The sequence below is a fragment of the Mugil cephalus genome, chromosome 1 (genome assembly GCF_022458985.1).
Source record: "Mugil cephalus isolate CIBA_MC_2020 chromosome 1, CIBA_Mcephalus_1.1, whole genome shotgun sequence".
NCBI lineage: Eukaryota > Metazoa > Chordata > Actinopteri > Mugiliformes > Mugilidae > Mugil > Mugil cephalus.
In genome coordinates this window covers 27979709-28004004 of record NC_061770.1, presented here as the reverse complement: position 1 = coordinate 28004004, position 24296 = coordinate 27979709, and the positions used below count along the sequence as shown (strand labels likewise).

Sequence of the window (24296 nt, the reverse complement as noted above, 5' to 3'; positions counted from 1 at the left end):
GCCTACAGACTACAGCCTTGAGTCTAAAGACTACAGCCCACAGTCTACAGACGACAGCCTACAGTCTACAGTCTATAGTCTACAGCCTACAGTCTACAGTCTACAGACCACAGTCTACAACAGCCTACAGACTACAGCCTACAGACAACAGTCTACAGTCAACGGTCTACAGCCTACAGCGAACAGTCTAGAGTCTACAGACCACAGCCTACAGTCTATAGTCTACAGCCTACAAACTACAGCCTATAGCCTAAAGTCTATAGACTACAGCCTGCAGACTACAGCCTACAGCCTATAGCCTACAGCCTACAGACCACAGCCTACAGTCTACAGCCTACAGCCAACGGCCTACAGACCACAGTCTACAACTGCCTACAGACTACAGTCTACAGCCTACAGCCTATAGTCAACAGCCTACAGTCTACAGCCTACAGTCTATAGTCCACAGCCTACAGTCTAAAGGCTAGAGCCTACAGCCTACAGTCTAAAGGCTAGAGCCTACAGCCTTCAGTCTACAGCCTACAGTCTACAGTCTGTAGTCTACAGTCTATAGTCAACAGACTACAGACTACAGTCTGTAGGCTACAGTCTACAGTCTATAGTCTACAGTCTACAGCCAACAGCCTACAGTCTATAGTCTACAGCCTACAGTCTACAGACCACAGCCTACAGTCTATAGTCTACAGCTTACAGACTACAGTCTACAGACCACAGACTACATCCTACAGACTACATCCTACAGCCGTCAGTCTACAGACTACAGCCCGAAGTCTACAGCCTACAGTCTATAGTCTACAGTCTAGAGCCTACAACCTTCAGTCTACAGCCTCCAGTCTACAGTCTATAATCTATAGTCTACAGTCTACAGCCTATAGCCTACAGTCTACAGACCACAGCCTACAGTCTACAGCCTACAGCCAACGGCCTACAGACCACAGTCTACAACTGCCTACAGACTACAGTCTACAGCCTACAGCCTATAGCCTACAGTCTACAGCCTACAGTCTACAGCCAACAGCCTTCAGTCTACAGCCTACAGTCTACAGTCTGTAGTCTACAGTCTATAGTCTAAAGCTTACAGTCTATAGTCTACAGCAGGCATGTCAAACTCAGTTTGGCTCTGGGGCCGGATCAGCAAAAGAATGTCAACTCCAAATATTTAGCTTTGTTTTTCAGTGCTATGCTTTATCATTCAGCCTACATTGGTAGCCTACCCTACATATTATAATCACGGATGACAAGGGATCTTTTCTAAGCACAACACATTTATTCAAAAACAATGGGGAAAAAATTATTTTTCATGTTTGGCCGTGAATGTGTTAACAACTGGTTTATTTTAACAGTTGAGTGAATGCAGTTTTACACCTGAACCAACTCACCACACTAAACAAACTCAAGTGGGAGCTATAAAAAAAATATTTTCGCCTTAATTGTCATACTGCTTTGAAATAAATGAAAAAAGAAATACAAAATAAAATAAAATAAATAAATAAATAAAAAAGTTATAGCAGTGCATGGGCAATAGGATTAGACTACATCAGATCAAACTACTAGGCTGGGCCTACTGAAGCTGAGAATATACTGCACAATATTAAGTGTCTTTAATATGACATACTTGTCTTTATGATGAGTGGCGCCGAATATTAAACTCTTTGAACACTGCAACTTGCTGATTACATACCAAGCACACTGGTTTTGCATTCACTTCTGTGAATAAATACTTCTCGGTCCATTTCTCCTGGAAAACTCTGCACTCCGTGTCCACCCTTCTTTTTTTTGACAGTGCCATTTTGGGAAGGGTGTGTTGACCGATAACTTGTTTAGTAGGTGAATGGTGAAGCAAGATTGCCGGTTTATTTTTACTTGGACACATCACGTTGCGAATGTTTATTTCCTGTGACTAACTCGTGTCAGTGCCGCATGCTTGACGTGAGCGCTTTTACACATTTACTGCCCTCTAGCGGCCGGAGGGAGCATTTGGTTTGTATTTATTTTAAAAAATCACAATTTTTAATAGAAATTAGCTAGAGACTCGCTTCTTTTTTTGACATACTCAGAAATTTATGCCGGGCCGGATTAAATGACCCAACGGGCCGGGTCCGGCCCGCGGGCCGTATGTTTGACATGCCTGGTCTACAGCCTACAGTCTATAGTCTACAGTCTACAGACCATAGACTACAGTCTACAGCCTACAGCCTACGGTCTACAGACTACAGCCTATAGTCTACAGCCAACAGCCTACAGTCTACAGACTACAGTCTACAGCCTACAGACTACAGTCTACAGGCTAGAGCCTACAGCCTTCAGTCTACAGCCTACAGTCTACAGTCTACAGTCTGTAGTCTACAGTCTGTAGTCTACAGTCTATAGTCCACAGCCTACAGTCTACAGCCAACAGCCTACAGTCTATAGTCTACAGTCTACAGACCATAGACTACAGCCTACAGCCTACAGCCTACGGTCTGCAGACCACAGTCTACAACTGCCTACAGCCTTCAGTCAACAGCCTACAGTATACAGGCTACAGACTACAGCCTACAGTCTATAGTCTACAGCCAACAGCCTACAGCCTGCAGAGCATTAGTTTTATGTCGTGAAAACATCAGCGACTTCAAGTAACCAAACCGGCATTTAAAGGGTTAAACATCTTTTTATATCAGTTTTGGACGTGCGCTGAGGTTATAAGAGGGTGGTAAAGTAAACAGATGCCTGAGGGTCCAGTCAACCAGTAGGTCTATAAATAAGTATATAAAAAAATATAATAAAAACTTATAAATAATATATAAAAAATATAATAAAATCTATAAATAAATATTTAAAAATATAATAAAGCCTGTAAAGAACAACTTTAACTTGTATAATGAGTTGACCAAAATAAAAAACTCAAGTTAGTGTTTTAATTAATGACGTCATAGACACTAGTACATAGTATACAGTATAGTATATACTTCATAATAAATTAATATAATTCATTACAATAACTCATGCTTAAGGGTTAGCATGGGCTAGCTTAGCTCTTAGCTTAGCATAGAAGAGTTGGGCGGAGTAAAGCACATCCAACATGGTGACAGCAGGCTCCGCCCACTTTCCTCGCTCCTCAGTAACCCAATGTGTGACGTCACGATGGGTTGTCGACAGGGCTACAAAGCTAACTCCACCCACCGGACCTCCTTCGTCGTCTCTGCGCAGGCGCCACCTTGTCAAAAACACCAACGTGCACGTGCTTCCCTGTTTTTGGGCTCGGACACGCGCACGTCCAGTCTCTTACACTACAGTAGAGAAAGATACGGACCAGACCGGACCCGGACCCGGACCCGAACCCGGATCCGGATCCGAACGAACCAGGAAGGAGTAAAGACGTGTTCACTGACTGCTGAGTAGAGGAGGAGGAGGAGGTAGAGAGGAGGAAGAAGAGGTAGAGTAAGAAGAGGAGGAAGAGGAAGAAGAAGAGGAAGAAGAGGAGGAAGAAGAGGAAGAAGAAGAGGAAGAAGAAGAGGAGCAGCTGGACAGAAACTTTCAGGATGAAAAGTTCTGAAACTTCTTTGCGCGCCCCCGACTTTTAACGCACAATGGACCGATTGTGTCACCAGGCTCGGCTCTGACGTCACGGTCAGCTGATCCAGATCAGGACCTCAGCTCAGCGCGTGAACGTGAGTGTTTACTAGGATAATGACGTCAGAGGTCGTGTTGTTGTTTTAAAAGTTTGTAAACTGTCTATGACGTCACAGACTCCCAGCAGCTGATGTTTGAAAGGTGAGAGGGTTTGTTAGGGCGCGATAGACCCCGCTGATACCATCCAGGTATCATCCAGGTATCATCCTCCTGTATCATAGGGAAGCTAACATGATTAGCGTAGCCACCTCGCCAGATGTTGCCCTCTGTGGACCAATCATGAAGACGTTGTGCAACCGGCAGCAGACTGAGGCAACAGAGGAAACAGGAAACAGGACGCAAAGACAAAGATGATCTGGAGACGAAGACTTCAGGACGAGAGACAGACACCGGAGAAACAGACAGGACGTGAGATGAGACAGGTGATCAGACCATGGGGCGTCCTGTTGGAGGACAGGGTGGACAGGATGCGTCTTGCTGTTTGATTAAAGGACAAATGACACAGAAAAAAAGTTTGATTAAAGTTGAGCATTAAAAGTTCAGCTGCTGGAGACAGTGAAGCGTCTGTGGACGAGAAGACATGAACAGAAACAGTCTGAGCTGTGGCTCCGTACGAGGAGAAAAGACACTGAACTAGTCACGGAAAAATGTTCCTGGATGTTGTCTCTTACGTAGAAGTTTGATTTGTTGTTGTTGTGACATGTTGGTCATGAAGGAAACCAGAGAAACGCCTTGATTCTTATTCTTATTCTCAAACCCAAGAAACGAGACGAACTGACGACGACGTCTGTGGATTATATGAAGATCAGGATAAATTAAGATTCTATAAAGATATATGAAAATATATAAAGATTATATAAAGATATATAAAAATATATAAAGATTATATAAAAATATATAAAGATTATATAAAGATATATGAAAATATATAAAGATAATATGAAAATATATAAAGATTATATAAAGATATATGAAGATATATAAAGATTATATAAAGATACATAAAAATTATATAAAAATATATAAAGATATATGAAAATATATAAAAATTATATAAAAATATATAAAGATTACATAAAGATATATGAAAATATATAAAGATTATATAAAGATAATATGAAGCTATATAGAGATTATATAAAAATATATAAAGATTATATGAAGATATATGAAGTTCTAATGTTCGGAGCCTCTGGAGGATCAGTTCAGAGGCTCGTCTGTCTCACTCTAACCTTGACCAGTCGCGCTTTGACATGAATGAATGAATGAATGAATGAATGTGTTAAATGTCCAAACAGGGTTTGTCCATTTATGTGAGAACAGTTGTGGAGAATCCAAACGTCCTTTGCGGTTGTTGTCGTGTGGTGAATTCCTCCACTGGTTCAGGTTGTGTTGTTTTCAGGAAGTCAACCAACTCTGTGACGTCTGTCCTGCTTACAACAGATTGTGTGTTATATTTTTGTATTTGTCGTAAGTGTTGCATATTGTTCAGGGTCACGTTAACCCCTCTGCTGTGTGTGTGTGTGTGTGTGTGTAGTGTCTGGGTTGGTTGTTTGTTTGTTTGTGAGGATGAGTGGAGGTAAAAAGAGGAGTGGTTTCCAGATCACCAGCGTGACCTCAGAGTTACACGAGGCTGTCCTCCAATCAGACGCCTCCTCCTCCTGCAGCCCAAGGGGAAGCTCCTCCCACCCGACCACGCCCTCTCTGAAGAGGAAATACATTCCCCACGATGCCACTGGACAGGGGGCGGGGTCTTCCTCCAGGTTCAGGGTGGTGAGGCTGGCAGTGGGCGGGGCCGACGGTGGTGGTGGGCGGAGCGAGTCGTATCGACGTGGACGCTGGATGTGCACGGACGTCACAGAGCGACGGAAAGGGGCGGGGCTTAGGAGGGTGATGGACAGTATGAGACACGCCCACTCACTGGAGTCCCTGGAGATTATTGGTCGGGACAAAGACAGAGGGGGGGTGCATTCCCAGGATGCCACCCACCTGTTGGCTCCGCCAGGAGGAGGAGTCAGGGGGGCGGGGCTGATGTCTCCAACACTTAAAGAACCAATCAACAACTGGCTCCTGGACAGCGAGGAGCCAATGACAGCGCAAGATCTAAACTCCACCCCTCCACGTCCTTCACCACGGCAACGACACGTCCCCCTGCCCCTTCGTCTGGACATTGATGCTGCAGGACGGGTAATAAGACAGACAGACAGACAGGTAGACAGACAGGTAGACAGACAGGTAGACATTTAGACAGACAGACAGGTAGAAAGACAGAGAGAAAGACAGAGAGACAGGTAGAAAGACAGGTAGACAAACAGGTAGACAGACAGAGACACGTAGACAGACAGGAAGAGAGACAGACAGACAGAGACAGGTAGAGAGACAGGTAGACATTTAGACAGACAGGCAAACAGACAGGTAGACAGACAGACAGACAGGTAGAAAGACCGGTAGACAGACAGACAGACATGTAGACATTTAGACATTTAGACAGACAGACAGATAGGTAGAAAGACAGACAGACAGACAGACAGACAGACAGGAAGAGAGACAGACAGACAGAGAGACAGGTAGAGAGACCGGTAGATAGACAGGTAGACAGACAGACAGACAGACAGACAGACAGGTAGACATTAAGATAGACAAACAGACAGGTAGAAAGACAGACAGACAGACAGACAGATAGGTAGAAAGACAGACAGACAGAGAGACCGGTAGATAGACAGGTAGACAGACAGACAGACAGACAGGTAGACATTTAGACAGACAGACAGACAGACAGGTAGAAAGACAGACAGACAGACAGGTAGACATTTAGACAGACAGACAGACAGTCAGACAGGTAGACATTTAGACAGACAGACAGACAGGTAGACATTTAGACAGACAGGTAGACATTTAGACAGACAGACAGACAGGTAGACATTTAGACAGACAGACAGACAGTCAGACAGGTAGACATTTAGACAGACAGACAGACAGACAGGTCGACATTTAGACAGACAGGTAGACATTTAGACAGACAGACAGACAGACAGACAGGTAGACGTTTAGACAGACAGACAGGTAGACAGACAGGTATATTACCGATACTGATTACTGACTAGTACTGATACTATTTTCTGCATCACATTTTACCTGTCTCTCTACCTGTCTGTCTGTCAGTCTGTCCTCAGGCTGTCTCACTCTCAGCCCAGCTCCCCCCCTGCTGGACTGTACCATCCCACTCTGACACCCATTCACACCCCTGCTGACGTTGGTCTGGACCGATCCACCATGGACCTGCTGGGGGACAACAGGTTAGTTATTTATTTACATTTACTATATTATCAGACAGACAGACAGGTGGACAGAGAGAGAGACAGGTAGAGACACAGACGGATGGACAGAGAGGTAGACCAATAGACAGACAGACAGGTGGACAGAGAGAGAGACAGGTTGAGACACAGACAGACAGGTAGACAGAGAGACAGACAGACAGGTGGACAGAGAGACAGGTAGACAAATAGAGAGACAGACAGACAGGTGGACAGAGAGACAGACAGGCAGACAGGCAGGTCGACAGAGAGACAGACAGACAGGTGGACAGAGAGAGAGACAGGTAGAGACACAGACAGATGGACAGAGAGGTAGACCAATAGACAGACAGACAGGTGGACAGAGAGAGAGACAGGTTGAGACACAGACAGACAGGTAGACAGGTGGACAGAGAGACAGGTAGACAGGTGGACAGAGAGACAGGTAGACAGGTAGATAGAGAGACAGACAGACAGGTGGACAGAGAGACAGACAGGCAGACAGACAGGTAGACAGAGAGACAGACAGACAGGTAGACAGAGAGACAGACAGACAGGTGGACAGAGAGACAGGTAGACAAATAGAGAGACAGACAGACAGGTGGACAGAGAGACAGACAGGCAGACAGGCAGGTCGACAGAGAGACAGACAGACAGGTGGACAGAGAGAGAGACAGGTAGAGACACAGACAGATGGACAGAGAGGTAGACCAATAGACAGACAGACAGGTGGACAGAGAGAGAGACAGGTTGAGACACAGACAGACAGGTAGACAGGTGGACAGAGAGACAGGTAGACAGGTAGATAGAGAGACAGACAGACAGGTGGACAGAGAGACAGACAGGCAGACAGACAGGTAGACAGAGAGACAGACAGACAGGTAGACAGAGAGACAGACAGGCAGACCTCCACCCCGGACCAGCTACCAGACCTGCTGTTTCCTGTAGACCAGGCCCAGTGAACTCCAACATGCTCAGCGCTCAGGAGGCCTCCTCCCTGCTGCTCCTGTCCAGGAGGGGGCGCTCAGGAGGCCTCCTCCCTGCTGCTCCTGCCCAGGAGGGGGCGCCCAGGAGGGGGCGCTCAGGAGGCCTCCTCCCTGCTGCTCCTGCCCAGGAGGGGGCGCTCTGGAGGGGGCGCTCAGGAGGCCTCCTCCCTGCTGCTCCTGTCCAGGAGGGGGCGCTCAGGAGGCCTCCTTGACCCAGTGGTTCCCTCAGCAGTAGCAGCTTCCACACACTAAAGAGTCCTCGGTAAAACCCAGACTCCTGCAGCCGCAGACCAGAGGTTTTCCTTTTCTTTGGTAGCACAGTGATCGCAGCCCTTCTGCAGCTCTGAGGTAAAAGTCCACTCCTGAAACTCCCCTGGAATCCCTCCAGCATGTCCTCGCCAACACGGGCCAGAAAGTCTTCATCAGTCAGCATCAGTACCTGGAGCCTTGACATTAGCCAGACTCACGAGGGCCACGTGAAGCTCTTATGAAGTCAGATCAGCTGACAGCAGAGAATCCGATGATTCCCCGACTTGAGGTAAGAAAGGACGACTTCAACTCTGGATCCTCCACTGACTCGCTTTTGAAAAGGTCTTTATGAAACCGTGTACCTTCAGATCTCAGTGGCTTCAGTGGGCGACCCGTCATCACATCGCAGGCTGTTAACTTTCCTGCTCTCCAGGCTGAAGAAGAACCTGGAAGGGGCATCCATCATGGAGGCGCTCATGAACCGTGACCGAACTAAAGCTCCCTCTGCTGTGATGCCCAACAGGTCGGCGTCTTCTCACCTGTAAGGACTTCAACATGTCCTTGGTCTCCAGTACAGCTCAGTCAGTGCTGTACCTCAGTCTCCAGGGGCCTCATTTATCAAACCGTGCGTAGAAAAGGTTCAAAATTCTGACGGAGGAATGAAATTTATAATGTGTGTAAGTACGAAAAAATCTGGATTTATCAAACGTGCGGACACCGGTCCTCCCACACTGATAAGTAATCGGTGATGATAGATCCACCTGTTCTTAACTACCAGGCTCCTCCATGGTTCCAGTTATTTACATTACAGTGCCCCGGAGCTGGAAGTGATGGAGGAGTTGGAAGAAAAAAGATCCACCATATCCATAAATGAAATAAAGGATCATCTGACCAACATGGAAAATACTTTACTGCAAATAAATGACCCGCTGAAACAGATTGATGCATGTGAAAAAATAAATTTATTAGAGCAAATTAAAATAAAGAAAAATACAATATCTCACATTCCAGACACCAGCTACCGGACTGACCTAAAATCTCTGTCTGATCCTCTCTAGTCTGAACCAGTTTTTGAGGTTTACACTGAAGTGCGTTTCTACAATACGTAGTTTCATCTCTCATTATTGATTGAATGAATCCTTCCCCGTTCACGTAACTGAATTCATTGTGATGTGGATCAATCTATGGCTCTAAATTATGTTTGGGAATCCGGCAATGGCCCGAAACTCAGGTTTAATTTGGGCTTGTTGGTTACGTCTGTATGAGAACTGGATGTAAACTGAGGCCAGAGGAATGATTTCATCCACTGCCGACATCGGCTGTGAAATGCCGCATATACAAACTCACGCTGAAATGTTCTGGTGGCCAAACATCCCAGGGAGGACAGGAGATGAGCACCGGCTTTGATTTAAATCAAGAGTTTTAAATACGTCATAAATCCATCAGGATGTTTTTGAGGAAGCGATGTTGGACAAATCAGATGCTCGTTGAAAACACACGGTTCTCAAAATCCTCCTAATCCCCTAACCCTAATCCTTAACACAAGATAAGCAATAGTAGTGTACTTCAACTTTTCTTTTCAGGTTGTCTTTTATAGTTTGTGTCACTTATTCAAAGTGTCTGTTAAACTACTGATTGAACATTATTATAAGAGACCGGCAACATGTGGTAACGTGAAGTTTGACATTGCTTAACAGTGCGACTCTCTCAATGGGTTCGATGTGTAGTTCCACTGTTCGGCCACTAGAGTTTGTGTGTAGCACGGTCAGAGTTGTGTGTAAATTTACACACTTTTCTAAGCACAACTACAAACTGATAAATGCCAGACTTTGCATCAGAATGTGCTCACGCTCTCTGGATGTGTGCGTCAGCACGGTGGATAAATGAGGCCCAGGTCCTTAAGGGATCTGGTCATATTGTTTATACTCTGAGTCTAAGTCTGACTTCTCTTCCCTGTGTGAAAACCCTTCCTTCTAGTAGAGCTGTGTAAAAATGCCAGTAGACACCTCCAATCTTCACATTCTGGATAAAAAAGCAGCACTGAACCAGTGAATGGTCAGTCACACCCACTGGGACAATAAAAAGAACTGATCTAATCCAGCCAGAGACAACGTGTGGGACACACCGTTGGACTGTTTGTGGCTGAGGACAACCTGTCCCCTCCACTCTTTCTCCTGTCCCCCTCATCGTTACTGCCACTGTGAGTCTCTTAAACAAACTTCACATCCAGTTTCTACTGAGACACTGTCTTTGTTTCAGCGCGAGCACCATTAATGTTAATGGTCCCCAGGTTAATGTCCACTTCTCTGTAGGTGTCCAGGGGACAACCATATGGTTGATAGATACATTGAGACAAACAAAAAAGGGACGCTCTGTGTTAGAGTGGGCTGGAAGGCAACGTCTCATTTGCTGGGACACTGAGTGGGCGGAGGCTGGAATGAGACAGCAGCCAATCACAGGGCAGAGACGGAGTGAGTGGGACAGAGTGGGACAGACGACAGGTCCATAACAACCTGATATCTCACACAGAGACACACAGAGGGTCAGGTTGAAGTCCACATCTGGACGTTCTGAGACAGTTCCTGATTAGATGAGAACTCTACCGAGAATCAACCAATCACAGCAGGCGATGATGATCCCCGTCCCTGAATGGAGGGACAAGAGGGACTCTTAGGAGGACAATAAAAGTCTGGACCTTAACCAGGGACAACAACAAGAGTCTGGATCTTAATGAGAGACAACAACAAGAGTCTGGATCTTAATGAAGGACAACAACAAGAGTTTGGATCTTAATGAAGGACAACAACAAGAGTTTGGACCTTAACTTGGGACAACAATAAGAGTCTGGATCTTAACGAGGGACAACAAGAGTCTGACTCTTAACGAAGGACAACAAGAGTCTGGATCTTAACGAGAGACAACAAGAGTCTGGACCTTAACTGGGGACAACAGCAAGAGTCTGGGTCTTAACTGGGGACAACAGCAAGAGTCTGGATCTTAACGAGGGACAACAAGAGTCTGACTCTTAACGAAGGACAACAAGAGTCTGGACCTTAACGAGAGACAACAAGAGTCTGGACCTTAACGAAGGACAACAAGAGTCTGGACCTTAACTGGGGACAACAGCAAGAGTCTGGATCTTAACGAGGGACAACAACAAGAGTCTGGATCTTAACTGGGGACAACAAGAGTCTGACTCTTAACGAAGGACAACAAGAGTCTGGACCTTAACGAGAGACAACAAGAGTCTGGACCTTAACGAAGGACAACAAGAGTCTGTACCTTAACTGGGGACAACAGCAAGAGTCTGGATCTTAACGAAGGACAACAACAAGAGTCTGGACCTTAACTGGGGACAAAAGCAAGAGTCTGGATCTTAACGAAGGACAGCAAGAGTCTGGACCTTAACGAAGGACAACAAGAGTCTGGACCTTAACGAAGGACAACAAGAGTCTGGACCTTAACGAGAGACAACAAGAGTCTGGATCTTAACGAAGGACAACAAGAGTCTGGATCTTAACGAGGGACAACAAGAGTCTGGATCTTAACGAAGGACAACAAGAGTCTGGACCTTAACGAAGGACAACAAGAGTCTGGATCTTAACGAAGGACAACAAGAGTCTGGATCTTAACGAAGGACAACAAGAGTCTGGACCTTAACGAAGGACAACAACAAGAGTCTGGATCTTAACGAGAGACAACAAGAGTCTGGACCTTAACGAAGGACAACAAGAGTCTGGACCTTAACGAAGGACAACAAGAGTCTGGACCTTAACAAAGAAAGATGATTTCGGATGGGACAGGACAGGAAACGTCCTGTCCCATCTTGGGCTCCACCCCCCATGTTTGGAGGCGTCCCCCTCCGACCCCACCCCTCCCCCTCAGGTCGCTTCAGCTTGTTGCTAAGCAACCAGAGTCAGTTGTTGTGCTGAGGGACGGTAGAAAGGTCAGAGGTCAGGGATCCAGGGGGTCAAGGCCGGGCACCAGGACCAAACTCAGGCCTCTGACTCCGCCCTCCACTCACAGTACTCAGTTAGCCCCTCCCCCTCATTCATCAGACCATGCCAGGGTTCCTCCCACTGGGCGGGGCTTCGAGGCCAAGTTGATGACACTACTGTTGTTTTGTCACAGGTAACCAAGCCTCTACAGTACATTCACCTGTCTCCGTCTCTCACCTGTCTGTCTCTACCTGCCTGTCTCCACGTGCCTGTCTCTACCTGTCTGTCTCTCACCTGTCTGTCTCTCACCTGCCTGTCTCTCACCTGTTGGTCTCTACAAGTCTGTCTCTCACCTGTCTGTCTCTCTGTCTTTGCAGTACTTCCAGTAACAGTCTGATGGCCATTGACAACAAAATTGAACGAGCCATGGTGAGAAAACAACTAACAGTTAATTAACAATAAAATGATCAGTGGAACTGAACTGCTGTCTACCTGTCTGTCTGTCTACCTGTCTACCTGTCTACCTGTCTGTCTGTCTACCTGTCTACCTGTCTGTCTGTCTGTCTGTCTGTCTACCTGTCTGTCTGTCTACCTGTCTACCTGTCTGTCTGTCTGTCTGTCTGTCTACCTGTCTGTCTGTCTACCTGTCTACCTGTCTGTCTGTCTGTCTGTCTGTCTGTCTGTCTACCTGTTTGTCTGTCTGTCTGTCTGTCTCCTTGTTTGTCTGTCTTCCTGTCTGTCTGTCTGTCTACCTGTCTGTCTGTCTGTCTGTCTACCTGTCTGTCTGTTTGTCTGTCTGTCTACCTGTCTGTCTGTCTACCTGTCTTCCTGTCTGTCTACCTGTCTGTCTACCGGTCTGTCTGTCTACCTGTCTGTCTACCTGTCTGTCTGTCTGTCTGTCTGTCTACCGGTCTGTCTGTCTACCTGTCTGTCTACCTGTCTACCTGTCTGTCTGTCTGTCTACCTGTCTGTCTGTCTGTCTGTCTACCTGTCTGTCTACCTGTCTGTCTACCTGTCTACCTGTCTGTCTGTCTGTGTGTAGGACCTGGTGAAGAGTCACCTGATGTTGGCTGTGAGGGAGGAGGTGGAGCTCCTGAGAGAACAGATCAGAGACCTTCAGGAGAGAAACCATCAGCTGGAACGAGAGAACGACATCCTGAAGACCCTGACCCACAACATACACAATAAACACACAACCTGAAGATCCTGACCCACAACATACACAATAAACACACAACCTGAAGACCCTGACCCACAACATACACAATAAACACACAACCTGAAGACCCTGAAGGTGATGTGATGATGATGATGATGATGATGATGATGATGATGGTGATGATGAAGATGATGATGATGATGAAGGTGATGGTGATGGTGATGATGATGATGATGATGATGATGATGATGATTGTGGTGAAGATGATGATGATGATGATGATGATGATGATTGTGGTGAAGAGGAGACTAATAAAAGAACTAAACTAACACCAGGTGACTTGTGCTTACGTATCTGGGGATGTTGCACATAAGTCAGATAAAGACATCCGGGATAAGTGAGTAAGTCCGGCTTGACTAAACCTGGTTGGTGCTTTCTTGGATTAATCGGTTGCATGTTTGCTGAGTCAGGATAAAAAGACGTGGTTTAATTAAAGCAGAAGTGGATTGTTAGGATAAGAGCGTGTTCACGTTATTCTAAAGAAGACCAAGAGGCCGATCACAGAATCACCGATAGGAAAATGGATCAGGGACGAGCGTCCTACTTCACCACCACTGGACCAGAGCTGCTGGTTGGACAATATGAAGAATTAAAGAACATTATAGGAACAAATGGCAACACCAGAGCAATTAAAAAGGAGAGAGAAGCCTGGTAGACAATAGTGGACCGGTTTAATGTGTTAGTAGCCTGAACATGTACGACTGAGAAACTGTTCTCCACTGGAACTGTTCTAGTTACAGGTAAAGGATGTGGAGCTGATTAATCCATTAGAGTGTTTTAGCTTTAATATGACTCATAGAAGTACATGTTACTCATGTTATATACGGTATAATTAGGCTCAAAGAAATGATCTACTGTTCTATTGAGTCTATTTTCACACATTGTTTCTGTTTCATTCATCATCTTAAATAACAAACTGAGGACTGAGCAGCAGGTGAAAACCAAACACAACAAGATTCTGCTGACAACGTATTTCTGTTTGGTTTTAACGGTAAAAAAAAAAAATAGAACATAAAACTGACACCAGGGATGATCCACCCAGCCAGGAGCTGATCCACCCAGCCAGGAGCTGATCCCCCCCAGCCAGGAGCTGATCCACCCAGCCAGGAGCTGATCCCCCAACCAGGAGCTGACCCCCCCAACCAGGAGCTGATCCCCCAACCAGGAGCTGATCCCCCAACCAGGAGCTGACCCCCCCAACCAGGAGCTGACCCCCCCAACCAGGAGCTGATCCCCCAACCAGGAGCTGACCCCAGCAGCCAGGAGCTGACCCCCCCAACCAGGAGCTGACCCCAGCAGCCAGGAGCTGACCCCCCCAACCAGGAGCTGACCACCCAACCAGGAGCTGACCCCCCCAACCAGGAGCTGACCCCCCAACCAGGAGCTGACCCCCCCAACCAGGAGCTGATCCCCCAACCAGGAGCTGACCCCCCCAGCCAGGAGCTGACCCCCCAACCAGGAGCTGACCCCAGCAGAGGGGCTGGTAGTGGATCTTAATAAAGGGGCCAGTGATGGACTCAGTCTGAGCAACAGGAAGCAGCAGCTTCTTAAGGGGTTCAGTTCTACTAGAGATTAAACACACTTGATGATATTAAACTGTCTGACTCTGAATGTTCTTGCAGCGTCTGGGACACGGTTTTACTTTTGGAGGCACTAGAAGACGATCCAGTTAGTTCTGTACATTTTATTAAATAACAGGTTTGGTTTGTCCTGTAAATGTCTGATTCACGTCTGCATGTACGTGGCAGGAGGAGTGAAGCTCTGCAGATGAGGAGACGCTGTCACTGATCTCCTGCTTATTTAGTCCAGATTCATATAAAGTCAGTGATGTTGTTACATACTCATAATATCCAAGATTCTTACAAATACACACCACACATCACACAGATATGATATAAAACAGATATGACGTCATGAAGAGGAAACAGGTGAATGGGGAGTTGGACCTATATGTGAACTATGTTGCCCCCGTCAGCTGTAATAGAGACCATCTTTCAACTCCAGCATCTTTAAAAGTGAAAATCTAATCAACTGCAATGATCCACATATTAATCAGACTCTGACAGAACTTCATCAACTAGTCTTTATTAGTATTGGAATATACGGTCTGACAGTAATAAACCAAATGAATGAATAGAAAGATTGTTGAAGCTAAACACAGAAGTCAGAATGACGTCTTCTGTCTGTAATGTTTAAGTAGTGATACATAATTCTCTGTCATTTTTCTCTCTTTCTTATGTTCTTATGTGCTGTAAAACACATTCATTTCTCACAGTGTTGACAACAGATCCAACACAGGATTAATCTGATCCTGGTTCTGATCCTGGTCTGGAGCAGGCTAGCTGCAGAAGATAAACCACCACAGTTACTAGTCCAGGATAAAGTTATCCTGCTTTTGTGCAACCGACTTGGAGCCAAATTCATCCAGGATAACCTACATATCCAGGCTTAATCCCTTCTCTTGGTTTTGTACAATACCCCTCTGGAGATGAAGGTGTGGATTATTTACTTTGATTGGTCGGGACATATGACATCACTACACGCAGGGCGAATGAGCGTAAATAAACTACACATCTGAAATACAGTTCATTTCAATCCAAACAGAAACGCGTTAGAGCTGTGGCTCCATCTAGTGGAAGACCCCGATATGACCTCTCTTAACCAAGCGCAAACACCCGTGCTGTTTGTCCCTTCTCCGTTCCCGTACATTGCTTCCGCACTTGCGCAGTAGTAGAAGCCGTGAGCTCAGAGACGCATGCGTAGAGACGGGTGTAGATAAATAGAGTCAATAATAAAATTACAGAGGAATAAATAGAAGACGGAGGAGACATGAACCAACTAGAGCGGTAAGAGACTAATTCAACCGGTAAATAACCGGTAGATAACCGGTAAATAACCTGTAGATAACCGGCCATACTTGGATCTCACCGGAACATTCAGGGCTAACGGCTAACTGCTAGCTTCCGGTTTCATTGATTTAAACTTTATTTAAAGTTCAACGTTAAGCAGTTTTTTTTTTTTAAAGTAGTTAAACCTTATTTAAAGTTCCCGTTAACCCGGTTCTTTAAACATATGTAAGCTCTAAATTAAACCTCCATCAACTCCTTTTTCATTTGTTGAAACTTTATTTAAACCGGTTCTTTTCATTGATGAAACATTTAGCTGAAGCCTTTCTGACGGTTTAAACTTTATTTAAAATTTGACTCGTTGATCACGTGATGAGTTGTTTTATCTGGACACTTCCTGTTCCAGTCTGAGGGACGAAGAGGACACGGAGGAGACAGACTGTCACCATGACAACAGTGATGGGACCAACAACAATAACAACAACCGACGCAAGGTCAGACCACCTGTCTACCTCTCTGTCTGTCTATGTCTGTTTCTCTATTTGTCTGTCTGTCTCTCTGTCTGTCTCTCTGTCTGTCTCTCTATTTGTCTACCTCTCTGTTTGTCTACCTATCTGTTTGTCTACCTATCTGTCTCTCTGTCTGTCCATTGACCTGTGTGTGTGTGTGTCTACCTGTGTGTGTGTGTGTCTACCTGTGCGTGTGTGTGTCTACCTGTGTGTGTGTGTGTGTGTGTGTCTACCTGTGTGTGTGTAGACCGTGTGTCCAGGTGCAGGTGAGCATCCTCTCCAGTATAACTACACGTTCTGGTACAGTAGAAGAACTCCGAGTCGTCCGGCCAGTTCTCTGAGTTACGAACAAAACATCCGACAGATCGGCACCGTGGCTTCGGTAAATACACACTGTAACACACACTGTAACACACACTGTAACACACATACACGTGTTAGTATAAACATTTTATGGAGGACATTTACTGGTACAATGTGTTCCCTAACCTTAACCCCCTTACCCTAACCCCACAACCCTAACCCCCCTACCCTAACCCCCCACGACCCTAACCCCACTACCCTAACCCCACTACCCTAACCCCCCTTACCCTAACCCCACTACCCTAACCCTAACCCTAACCCCCCTACCCTAACCCCACTACCCCTAACCCCCCTTACCCTAACCCCACTACCCTAACCCTAACCCTAACCCCCCTACCCTAACCCCACTACCCTAACCCCCTACTACCCTAACCCCACTACCCTAACCCACACCCTAACCCACTACCCTAACCCCACTACCCTAACCCCACTACCCTAACCCCACTACCCTAACGGCCCTTACCCTAACCCCACTACCCTAACCCCACTACCCTAACCCACACCCTAACCCCACTACCCTAACCCCCCTACCCTAACCCCACTACCCTAGCGCCCCTTACCCTAATCCCACTACCCTAACCCCCCTACCCTAACCCCACTACCCTAACCCCCCTACCCTAACCCACACCCTAACCCCACTACCCTAACCCCCCTTACCCTAACCCACTACCCTAACCCCCCCACCCTAACCCCACTACCCTAACCCCCCTACCCTAACCCACACCCTAACCCCACTACCCTAACCCCCCTTACCCTAACCCCACTACCCTAACCCCCCCACCCTAACCCCACTACCCTAACCCCCCTTACCCTAACCCACACCCTAACCCCACTACCCTACCCCCCCTACCCTTACGCCCCTTACCCTAACCCCACTACCCTAACGCCCCTTACCCTAACCCCACTACCCTAACCCCCCACTACCCTAACCCTAACCCTAACCCCACTACCCTAACCCCCCACTACCCTAACCCTAACCCTAACCCCACTACCCTAACCCCCCACTACCCTAACCCTAACCCTAACCCCACTACCCTACCCCCCCTACCCTTACGCCCCTTACCCTAACCCCACTACCCTAATCCCACTACCCTAACGCCCCTTACCCTAACCCCACTACCCTAACCCACACCCTAACCCCACTACCCTAACCCCCCACTACCCTAACCCCACTACCCTAACCCCCTCTACCCCAACCCCCCTACCCTAACCCCCCACTACCCTAAGCCCCCTTACCCTAATTCCCCCTTCCCTAACCCCCCACTACCCTAACCCCCCTTACCCTAATCCCCCCTTCCCTAACCCCACTCCCCTACTCTTACTACCTGGTTTATTAGTGAGCTGGTGAACTATTGAACCCATGACCCGATGAGCTGAAAATAATCCAGTGGACTCTGATCAGATCCGTCCACAGTGTCTTTTGTTAGATTGATGTCCACTGGTCCAAACCAAAGACAAACAGGGTTAGACAAGGTTCTTATTTGTATTAATTTAATGTGTGTCGTCCTCAGGTGGAGCAGTTCTGGAAGTTCTACAGTCACCTGGTCAGACCCGGGGACTTGAGTGGACACAGCGACTTCCACCTGTTCAAGGAGGGAATCAAACCCATGTGGGAGGTAGAGACTAGATCTATGTAGTCTCTGTAGTATCACTGTCATATCTTCATTGTCTGAGCTCTGTCCTCTTCTGTCCTCTCCTGTCCTCCCCCCGGTGTCTTCCAGGATGAGTCCAACCGTAGTGGGGGGAAGTGGATCATCCGTCTTCGTAAAGGTCTGGCCAGTCGGTTCTGGGAGAACATCATTCTGGCCATGTTGGGGGAACAGTTCATGGTGGGGGAGGAGATCTGTGGAGCCGTGGTCTCTATACGCTTCCAGGTACCACTGTACTACTAGTACTACTACTAGTGGATTCAAGATTCAAGATTTTTATTAGCCATTTGTGACAGACCACAGTCCAGACACATTGGAATTCTTGTGCAGGGCTCTCTTGTGGTCAACAGAAAGAAACTTAAAATACGAGAATATGAAAAATAAAATGATGAAGATAAAATATAAAGAGGTAACAGGACAGATGTGGAGACTATATACATATATGACATTAGCAGGTAAGATGTTGTGAGGTAACATTATAAAAAATAGCTGTTTATGTATATATATGTATAAATGTACAAAAGGAGATGTGCTGTACAGAAGGTGGTGGTGTGCAGAGTAATAAATATTTATAAATATTAATATAGACGTATATATATAAATATAAATATGTAAATAGACGGGGTTGCAGGGGTCATATATATTGCACAGGTACAGTGAGGTAGTATTGTACATGTATTGTTATTCAGCAGTTTTGTTTAGCCATCAGTCTGACTATTGTGGAGAAGAAGCTATTGAAAAAGCGAGTTGTATGTGCAGTGATACTGTCCACTCTGCTGCGTCTCAGGTTGTAAGTGCAGCGTTTGTGTCTGAGCAGAGAGTGAGCTGGGTGGAGTGAGTCTCTGATGATTCCCTCTGCTCTTCTCTGACAGTGCTGCATGTACATGGAGTCCAAGGTAGGGAGTTTTGTCCCTATAATCCTCTCTGCGGCCTTTATGACTCTTTGCAGAGCCTTCCTCTCTGCCTGGGTGGTGTTTCTGTACCAGACAGTGATGCAGTGAGGATGCTCTCTACCAGTCGTCTGTAGGCCTGGGTGAGAGGGCGATAGTTCAGTCCAGCTTTCCTGAGCAGCCTGATGAAGTTAAGCCTTTTTTCACTGTGGCTGTGGTGTTCAGAGTCCAGCTCCAGTCAGATGTAACCTGCAGTGCCAGGAATCTGTAGCTGTCAGCCCTCTCCACCTCAGTCCCTCTGATGAAGAGAGGCTGTAGAACAGTTGGAGCGGTAGGCAAACTGGAGTGAGTCGACAGTGTCTGTTGTTGATGTGGGTGAGAACCAGTTTTTGTAGGCACTTCATGGCGACTGGTGTGAGTGCCACTGGTCTGTAGTCGTTCAGGGTGGGTCTGTCTGGTCTTTTGGCAACTGGTATAATAGTGGAGGACTTGAAAATACGGGGAACTACAGCCTGGGATAGTGACAGATTGAAGAAGTCAGTGTACACACCAGATAGTTGTTCCCCACAGGCCTTCAGTACTCTGGGGTGCACTCCATCAGGTCCCACCACCTTGTGGGGGTTCACCTTCTTCAGAGCCTTCAGGACCTGCATGTGTCACCTGAAAGACAGCGTCCATGGGGTTACAGGTTGCTTATGAGGGAGAGTCCATGTTCAGCCCGTCACATCTAGGATAGAAGGTGTTGAGGCCGTCTGGGAAAGTGGCACCTCGGGCATGGGTAAGCCTTCTGTTGCTAACCAAGCGCCGGATCAATCCTCCCCGTCTGTCGCGCTTCCGCTTGGGCCTGTTGTTCTTGGGAGAGCTCCCTGTCGGGGGCCGGGCTAGCGTCGAGTCCATGTAGCGTATTAGCTCTGGGTATGACTCCAGCATGTTCGAGTCAAAAAGTCCGAGATGACTGCGCTCTCTCAGCTGTAGTAAGGTCGCCCGTTCATAGATACTCTTAGATGTGTGTGCCTTAACTCGGCACAAAAGAGTAAAAAGTAGAAGATAGCAAAAAGATAAGTTGACTCGGAGAACTCCGCAACGTCGCACTCTGAGGAGTAAGATAGTACTACTACAAGGTAGTATTACTATGGATCTGGTCAGGTCTGATAGACCAGTGATCTACTCTCTGTCTGTCTCTGTCTGTCAGGAGGACATCTTGTCCATTTGGAACAGAACGTCCAACGACCAGACAACAACGTCCAGAATCAGAGACACTTTGAGACGAGTCCTCAACCTTCCAGCTAACACCATCATGGAGTACAAGACGCACAATGACAGCCTCAGGTACCAACTCTAGATCAACTTAGTATTATTATTAGATTTTCTTGCGCTGCATGTAAACTGGGACAAGGACTGTAGTCAGAGAGTAGAACTTAGAGCATAGCTCCATTAAACTCTGCATGTAAACGCACTGACTGGTGAATTAATGAACTACACACTCAGATCATTTCTGTTGGATAAACCAGTGTCTACTGTTTCAGGGACAACTCGAGCTTCAGGAACACCAAGATTTCCCTCTGAGGACACATCAGCTGACTGTCCTCCTTCCAATCAGGAAGAGCTGGTGTCACCCTGCTCTGTGATTGGCCAGTGGAGGAGTGACGCTGGTTTATTGTTTGTGGTATTGACTGAGTGGTCTCTGACCAGTTCTTTGTGTCTTTGATGTGTTTTTGTGTAAATAAACAAAACGGACTCTTTAGAGTAATGAAGTCAATGTTTGATCCACATTCACCACAGAAGAAGAAACACATGTTGTTCGACGTTGAAACACCCAGAAGTTACAGGTCGATAATTCTCATCCAGACAGGAAGGACGTTTAAGGACTCCAACGTTTAAAGAGACGGCCTCTGTCTCTAGGGAAGAGACGGCCTCATGTCCACCTTTAACCCACCGATGTCTCCAGAGACCCAACTCAAGACTGCAGCTGCCTCCTTCTGTTCCAGACGTTTAGTCTCCAGACATTTAGTCTCCAGATGTTTAGTCTCCAGATCTTTAGTCTCCAGGTGTCTAGGCTCCAGGTGTTTAGTCTCCAGGTGAAGTCTAGTCTCCAGATGTCTAGTCTCCAGATGTCTAGTCTCCAGATGTTTAGTCTCCAGATGTCTAGTCTCCAGGTGAAGTCTAGGCTCCAGGTGAAGTCTAGTCTCCAGGTGAAGTCTAGGCTCCAGGTGAAGTCTAGTCTCCAGATGTTTAGTCTCCAGGTGAAGTCTAGTCTCCAGATGTCTAGTCTCCAGGTGAAGTCTAGGCTCCAGGTGTTTAGTCTCCAGATGTTTTGACTGTTTCACATGGCAGGACGTATCAAAAGTGGACTTTGTGTGGATTTGCGCGTTGCACAGTGAAAACACGAGCCATCGTGAGAATATATGACACATATGTGACACAGAATATGTGAAGTCCTGAAAGTCGCATTTGTTCACTGTACCATGTTCTCTTAGATCTTCTGAAGTCAAGAAGGATTTGAAAGCAATAATTCTTCCCGCATTTCAGCACTTATTTAACCATTTAAACCCAAAGGTGGCTGCATCCTTATTTCCCACATGTTATGTGTTAAACTGACTGGCATGACCCAAATCCAAAGTAGACTACGAGTACAAGACTCCAGTCCTCCATGGTGCTGGGGTGAAGTGGTCCTCTCCTAAACCTGATCCTGGTTGTTCCTCCCTCAGAGGGAGGAGTTTAGTTCCTCTCGTCTTTACAGAGTTGTTGTCGTTCAGCCTCATTGGAGGGTTCTTCAGCATCAACCTCCTGTTTAAGGTCAGGCCGCAGCATCTACACATCCAGACCTGAATCAGAATCAGATCGGAATCAGAAAAAACTTGATTTATCCCCGAAGGGCAATTAGGAAGGCGAAGAGCGGTACATAAAATAAAACTGTAAAACAGCAGATAAGGTATGACAAATAAATAAAATAAATAAAGTGAGGCATGGTTAAAAAAAAAATATATATTTTTTTTTAAAGTGACATTGTAGTTAAAGTGTCAAAGTAGTATTGCACATGTGATATTGTGTTACACTCAAGTGTAACACAGGACGACTTAAGTTCACGTAGTTGGTCCCCATCCGTTCAGAGGTGGACTAGATGCTGGGTTCTGGATCATTGTCCAAGTTCTCTTCAGACAGACGGACGATTTCTCCTTTCATGTTTTAGCAGCACCAAACTCATGGTCCATATTTCATCCACAGTAAGTCTTTCCCCAGGTCTTTTGTACAGTCAGCATTCTATCTAGGTCCATGGCCAGGTTTTTACTGCTGCTGACAGTTGACCAGTGAGCTCAGGTCTCTAGTTGTGGGTCTGAGTCCACTGGATGACTGTCCTGAGGAGTCTTGGGGGTGTGCTCCCATCTTCTGGTTCTTTTTGTTCTCTGTAGGTAATGGTTCTCTTGGTCTCATGGAGTTAGGGGTCCGGACTCAGTATACTGGATCCTGATTAATGAAAGAAACCAATGTGCAGGATGCAGGTCTCTAGGATGTGATGGATAGTAGAGGAACTGTTGTGGCTCTGTGATGGGGTCTACTGGGGTCAGTATGGTGTTGAGCCACGGGCCTCACTCTGGGATCGGTTCTCACACTGGTCCATGGTTTTCGTTATGTCACTGTGACCAGACTGGCTTCCCCCGGGCCCTCGGATGATGTGGCCCTTTGATAAAGCACATCAGTTGTACATTTACATTCTTTGAAACTCTATTCATTGTTTTGGCATTTCTGATGTGTTTTCCATTGTTGTTTAGTCAAAGGTTAGTAAAAGCCAGCCACAGGTTTGTACTCATTAGCATAATAACAGGAGCTGCAGCTGTACTCAACTCATTTGGGATGAATCAGGAAAGGTGTGCAGTAACAAGCATATGCGTAGATTCATGCAGCTGAAAATTTCTGGGCGTACATTGTTTCCCAGTTTTGGGCGAAGTATCATCCAGTCATCTTCCTTCACTGGGAGTTTAAATTGTCCATCATTGGGGCAGAGTAATAAGTGAATCTGAGACTCTGGGGGAGCTGGACCTTCTGACTCCTGATTCTGATGAATCTCCTGGAGATGATGAGAAAACATTCCCTCTTCAGAACTTTGACACATCTGTCATTATTATTATTATTATTATTATTATTATTATTATTATTATCTGTCACACTAAACAAATCCATCCCAGGCCACTGGAGGCAGGTTAGTGGAGGTCTAATCCTCCCTCTATTCCTGGCTGCAGACCAGCTGGGAGCTGTGATCTCTTGAGGATGGACGTAATCCAAATCTGGATTAACAGATAAACCTGGGGCCAACTCGGGACCCACGATCATGAACCATGAGTGACCACAAGACCTGTCTGTTTGAGGCAGAAAAAAAAAAGAGACAAGAGGAGGAGAAGAGATAAACATACTGATGTCATAGATACATGTGACTAAAGCGTTCATGTAGAATCTGAGGGTGATACTAACTCCAGATACAGATGCTGATGTTACAGGATGGTTAGATGAGGAGGAGAAGGGAGGTGGAGAGAAAGACAAGAGGTAACATGTTGTACAGTAGCAGGACACAATGCTTGAGTAGAAATAGAGAAGAAATTAAAAGAAAAAAAATTAGAGGAACGGTGCTCGGTGCATCGCCCCCCCAGCAGTCCAGGCCTATATCAACGTCACTAAGGGACGGTTCAGTCTGGCTCCAACTAGCAGCTTTATCAAAGACGAAAGTCTGGGTTCTGAGAGGGTCTACC

At 46.4% G+C, this 24296-nt stretch overlaps 2 protein-coding genes across 3 annotated transcripts; both read left to right on the top strand.

Annotated features, from left to right (window-relative positions):
• Positions 1-3177: 3177 nt before the first annotated feature.
• LOC125009615 (TSC22 domain family protein 4-like) lies at positions 3178-13568 on the top strand. 2 transcript variants are annotated; one of them, XM_047587703.1, is made up of 5 exons: positions 3178-3650; positions 5150-5799; positions 6775-6908; positions 12456-12507; positions 13121-13568. In XM_047587703.1, the coding sequence occupies exons 2-5, from the start codon at positions 5182-5184 to the stop codon at positions 13277-13279; spliced, it is 963 nt and encodes a 320-aa protein (XP_047443659.1). In that variant the 5' UTR covers positions 3178-3650; positions 5150-5181; the 3' UTR covers positions 13280-13568. The 2 variants fall into 2 exon arrangements, with proteins under 2 accessions (XP_047443659.1, XP_047443666.1); XM_047587710.1 differs by lacking the exon at positions 3178-3650 and adding an exon at positions 3667-4034.
• Positions 13569-15999: 2431 nt separating this feature from the next.
• On the top strand, positions 16000-21304 carry eif4e2rs1 (eukaryotic translation initiation factor 4E family member 2 related sequence 1). Its single transcript, XM_047588279.1, has 7 exons — positions 16000-16143; positions 16550-16637; positions 16900-17034; positions 18527-18631; positions 18737-18889; positions 20747-20883; positions 21081-21304. Exons 1-7 carry the CDS (start codon positions 16127-16129, stop codon positions 21118-21120), a joined length of 675 nt encoding a protein of 224 aa, XP_047444235.1. The 5' UTR covers positions 16000-16126; the 3' UTR covers positions 21121-21304.
• The last annotated feature ends 2992 nt before the right edge of the window (positions 21305-24296 follow it).

What these genes read in the sequence shown, in the direction of transcription:
- eif4e2rs1 (XM_047588279.1), top strand. An exon ending in GAATCAAACCCATGTGGGAG is followed by an intron (nt 18,632 to 18,736) that starts GTAGAGACTAGA and finishes GGTGTCTTCCAG; the next exon opens with GATGAGTCCAACCGTAGTGG. An exon ending in TGGTCTCTATACGCTTCCAG is followed by an intron (nt 18,890 to 20,746) that starts GTACCACTGTAC and finishes TCTGTCTGTCAG; the next exon opens with GAGGACATCTTGTCCATTTG.
- LOC125009615 (XM_047587703.1), top strand. Translation starts at nt 5,182, where the DNA reads ATGAGTGGAGGTAAAAAGAGGAGTGGTTTCCAGATCACCAGCGTGACC. An exon ending in ACATTGATGCTGCAGGACGG is followed by an intron (nt 5,800 to 6,774) that starts GTAATAAGACAG and finishes TCTGTCTGTCAG; the next exon opens with TCTGTCCTCAGGCTGTCTCA. An exon ending in GACCTGCTGGGGGACAACAG is followed by an intron (nt 6,909 to 12,455) that starts GTTAGTTATTTA and finishes CTGTCTTTGCAG; the next exon opens with TACTTCCAGTAACAGTCTGA.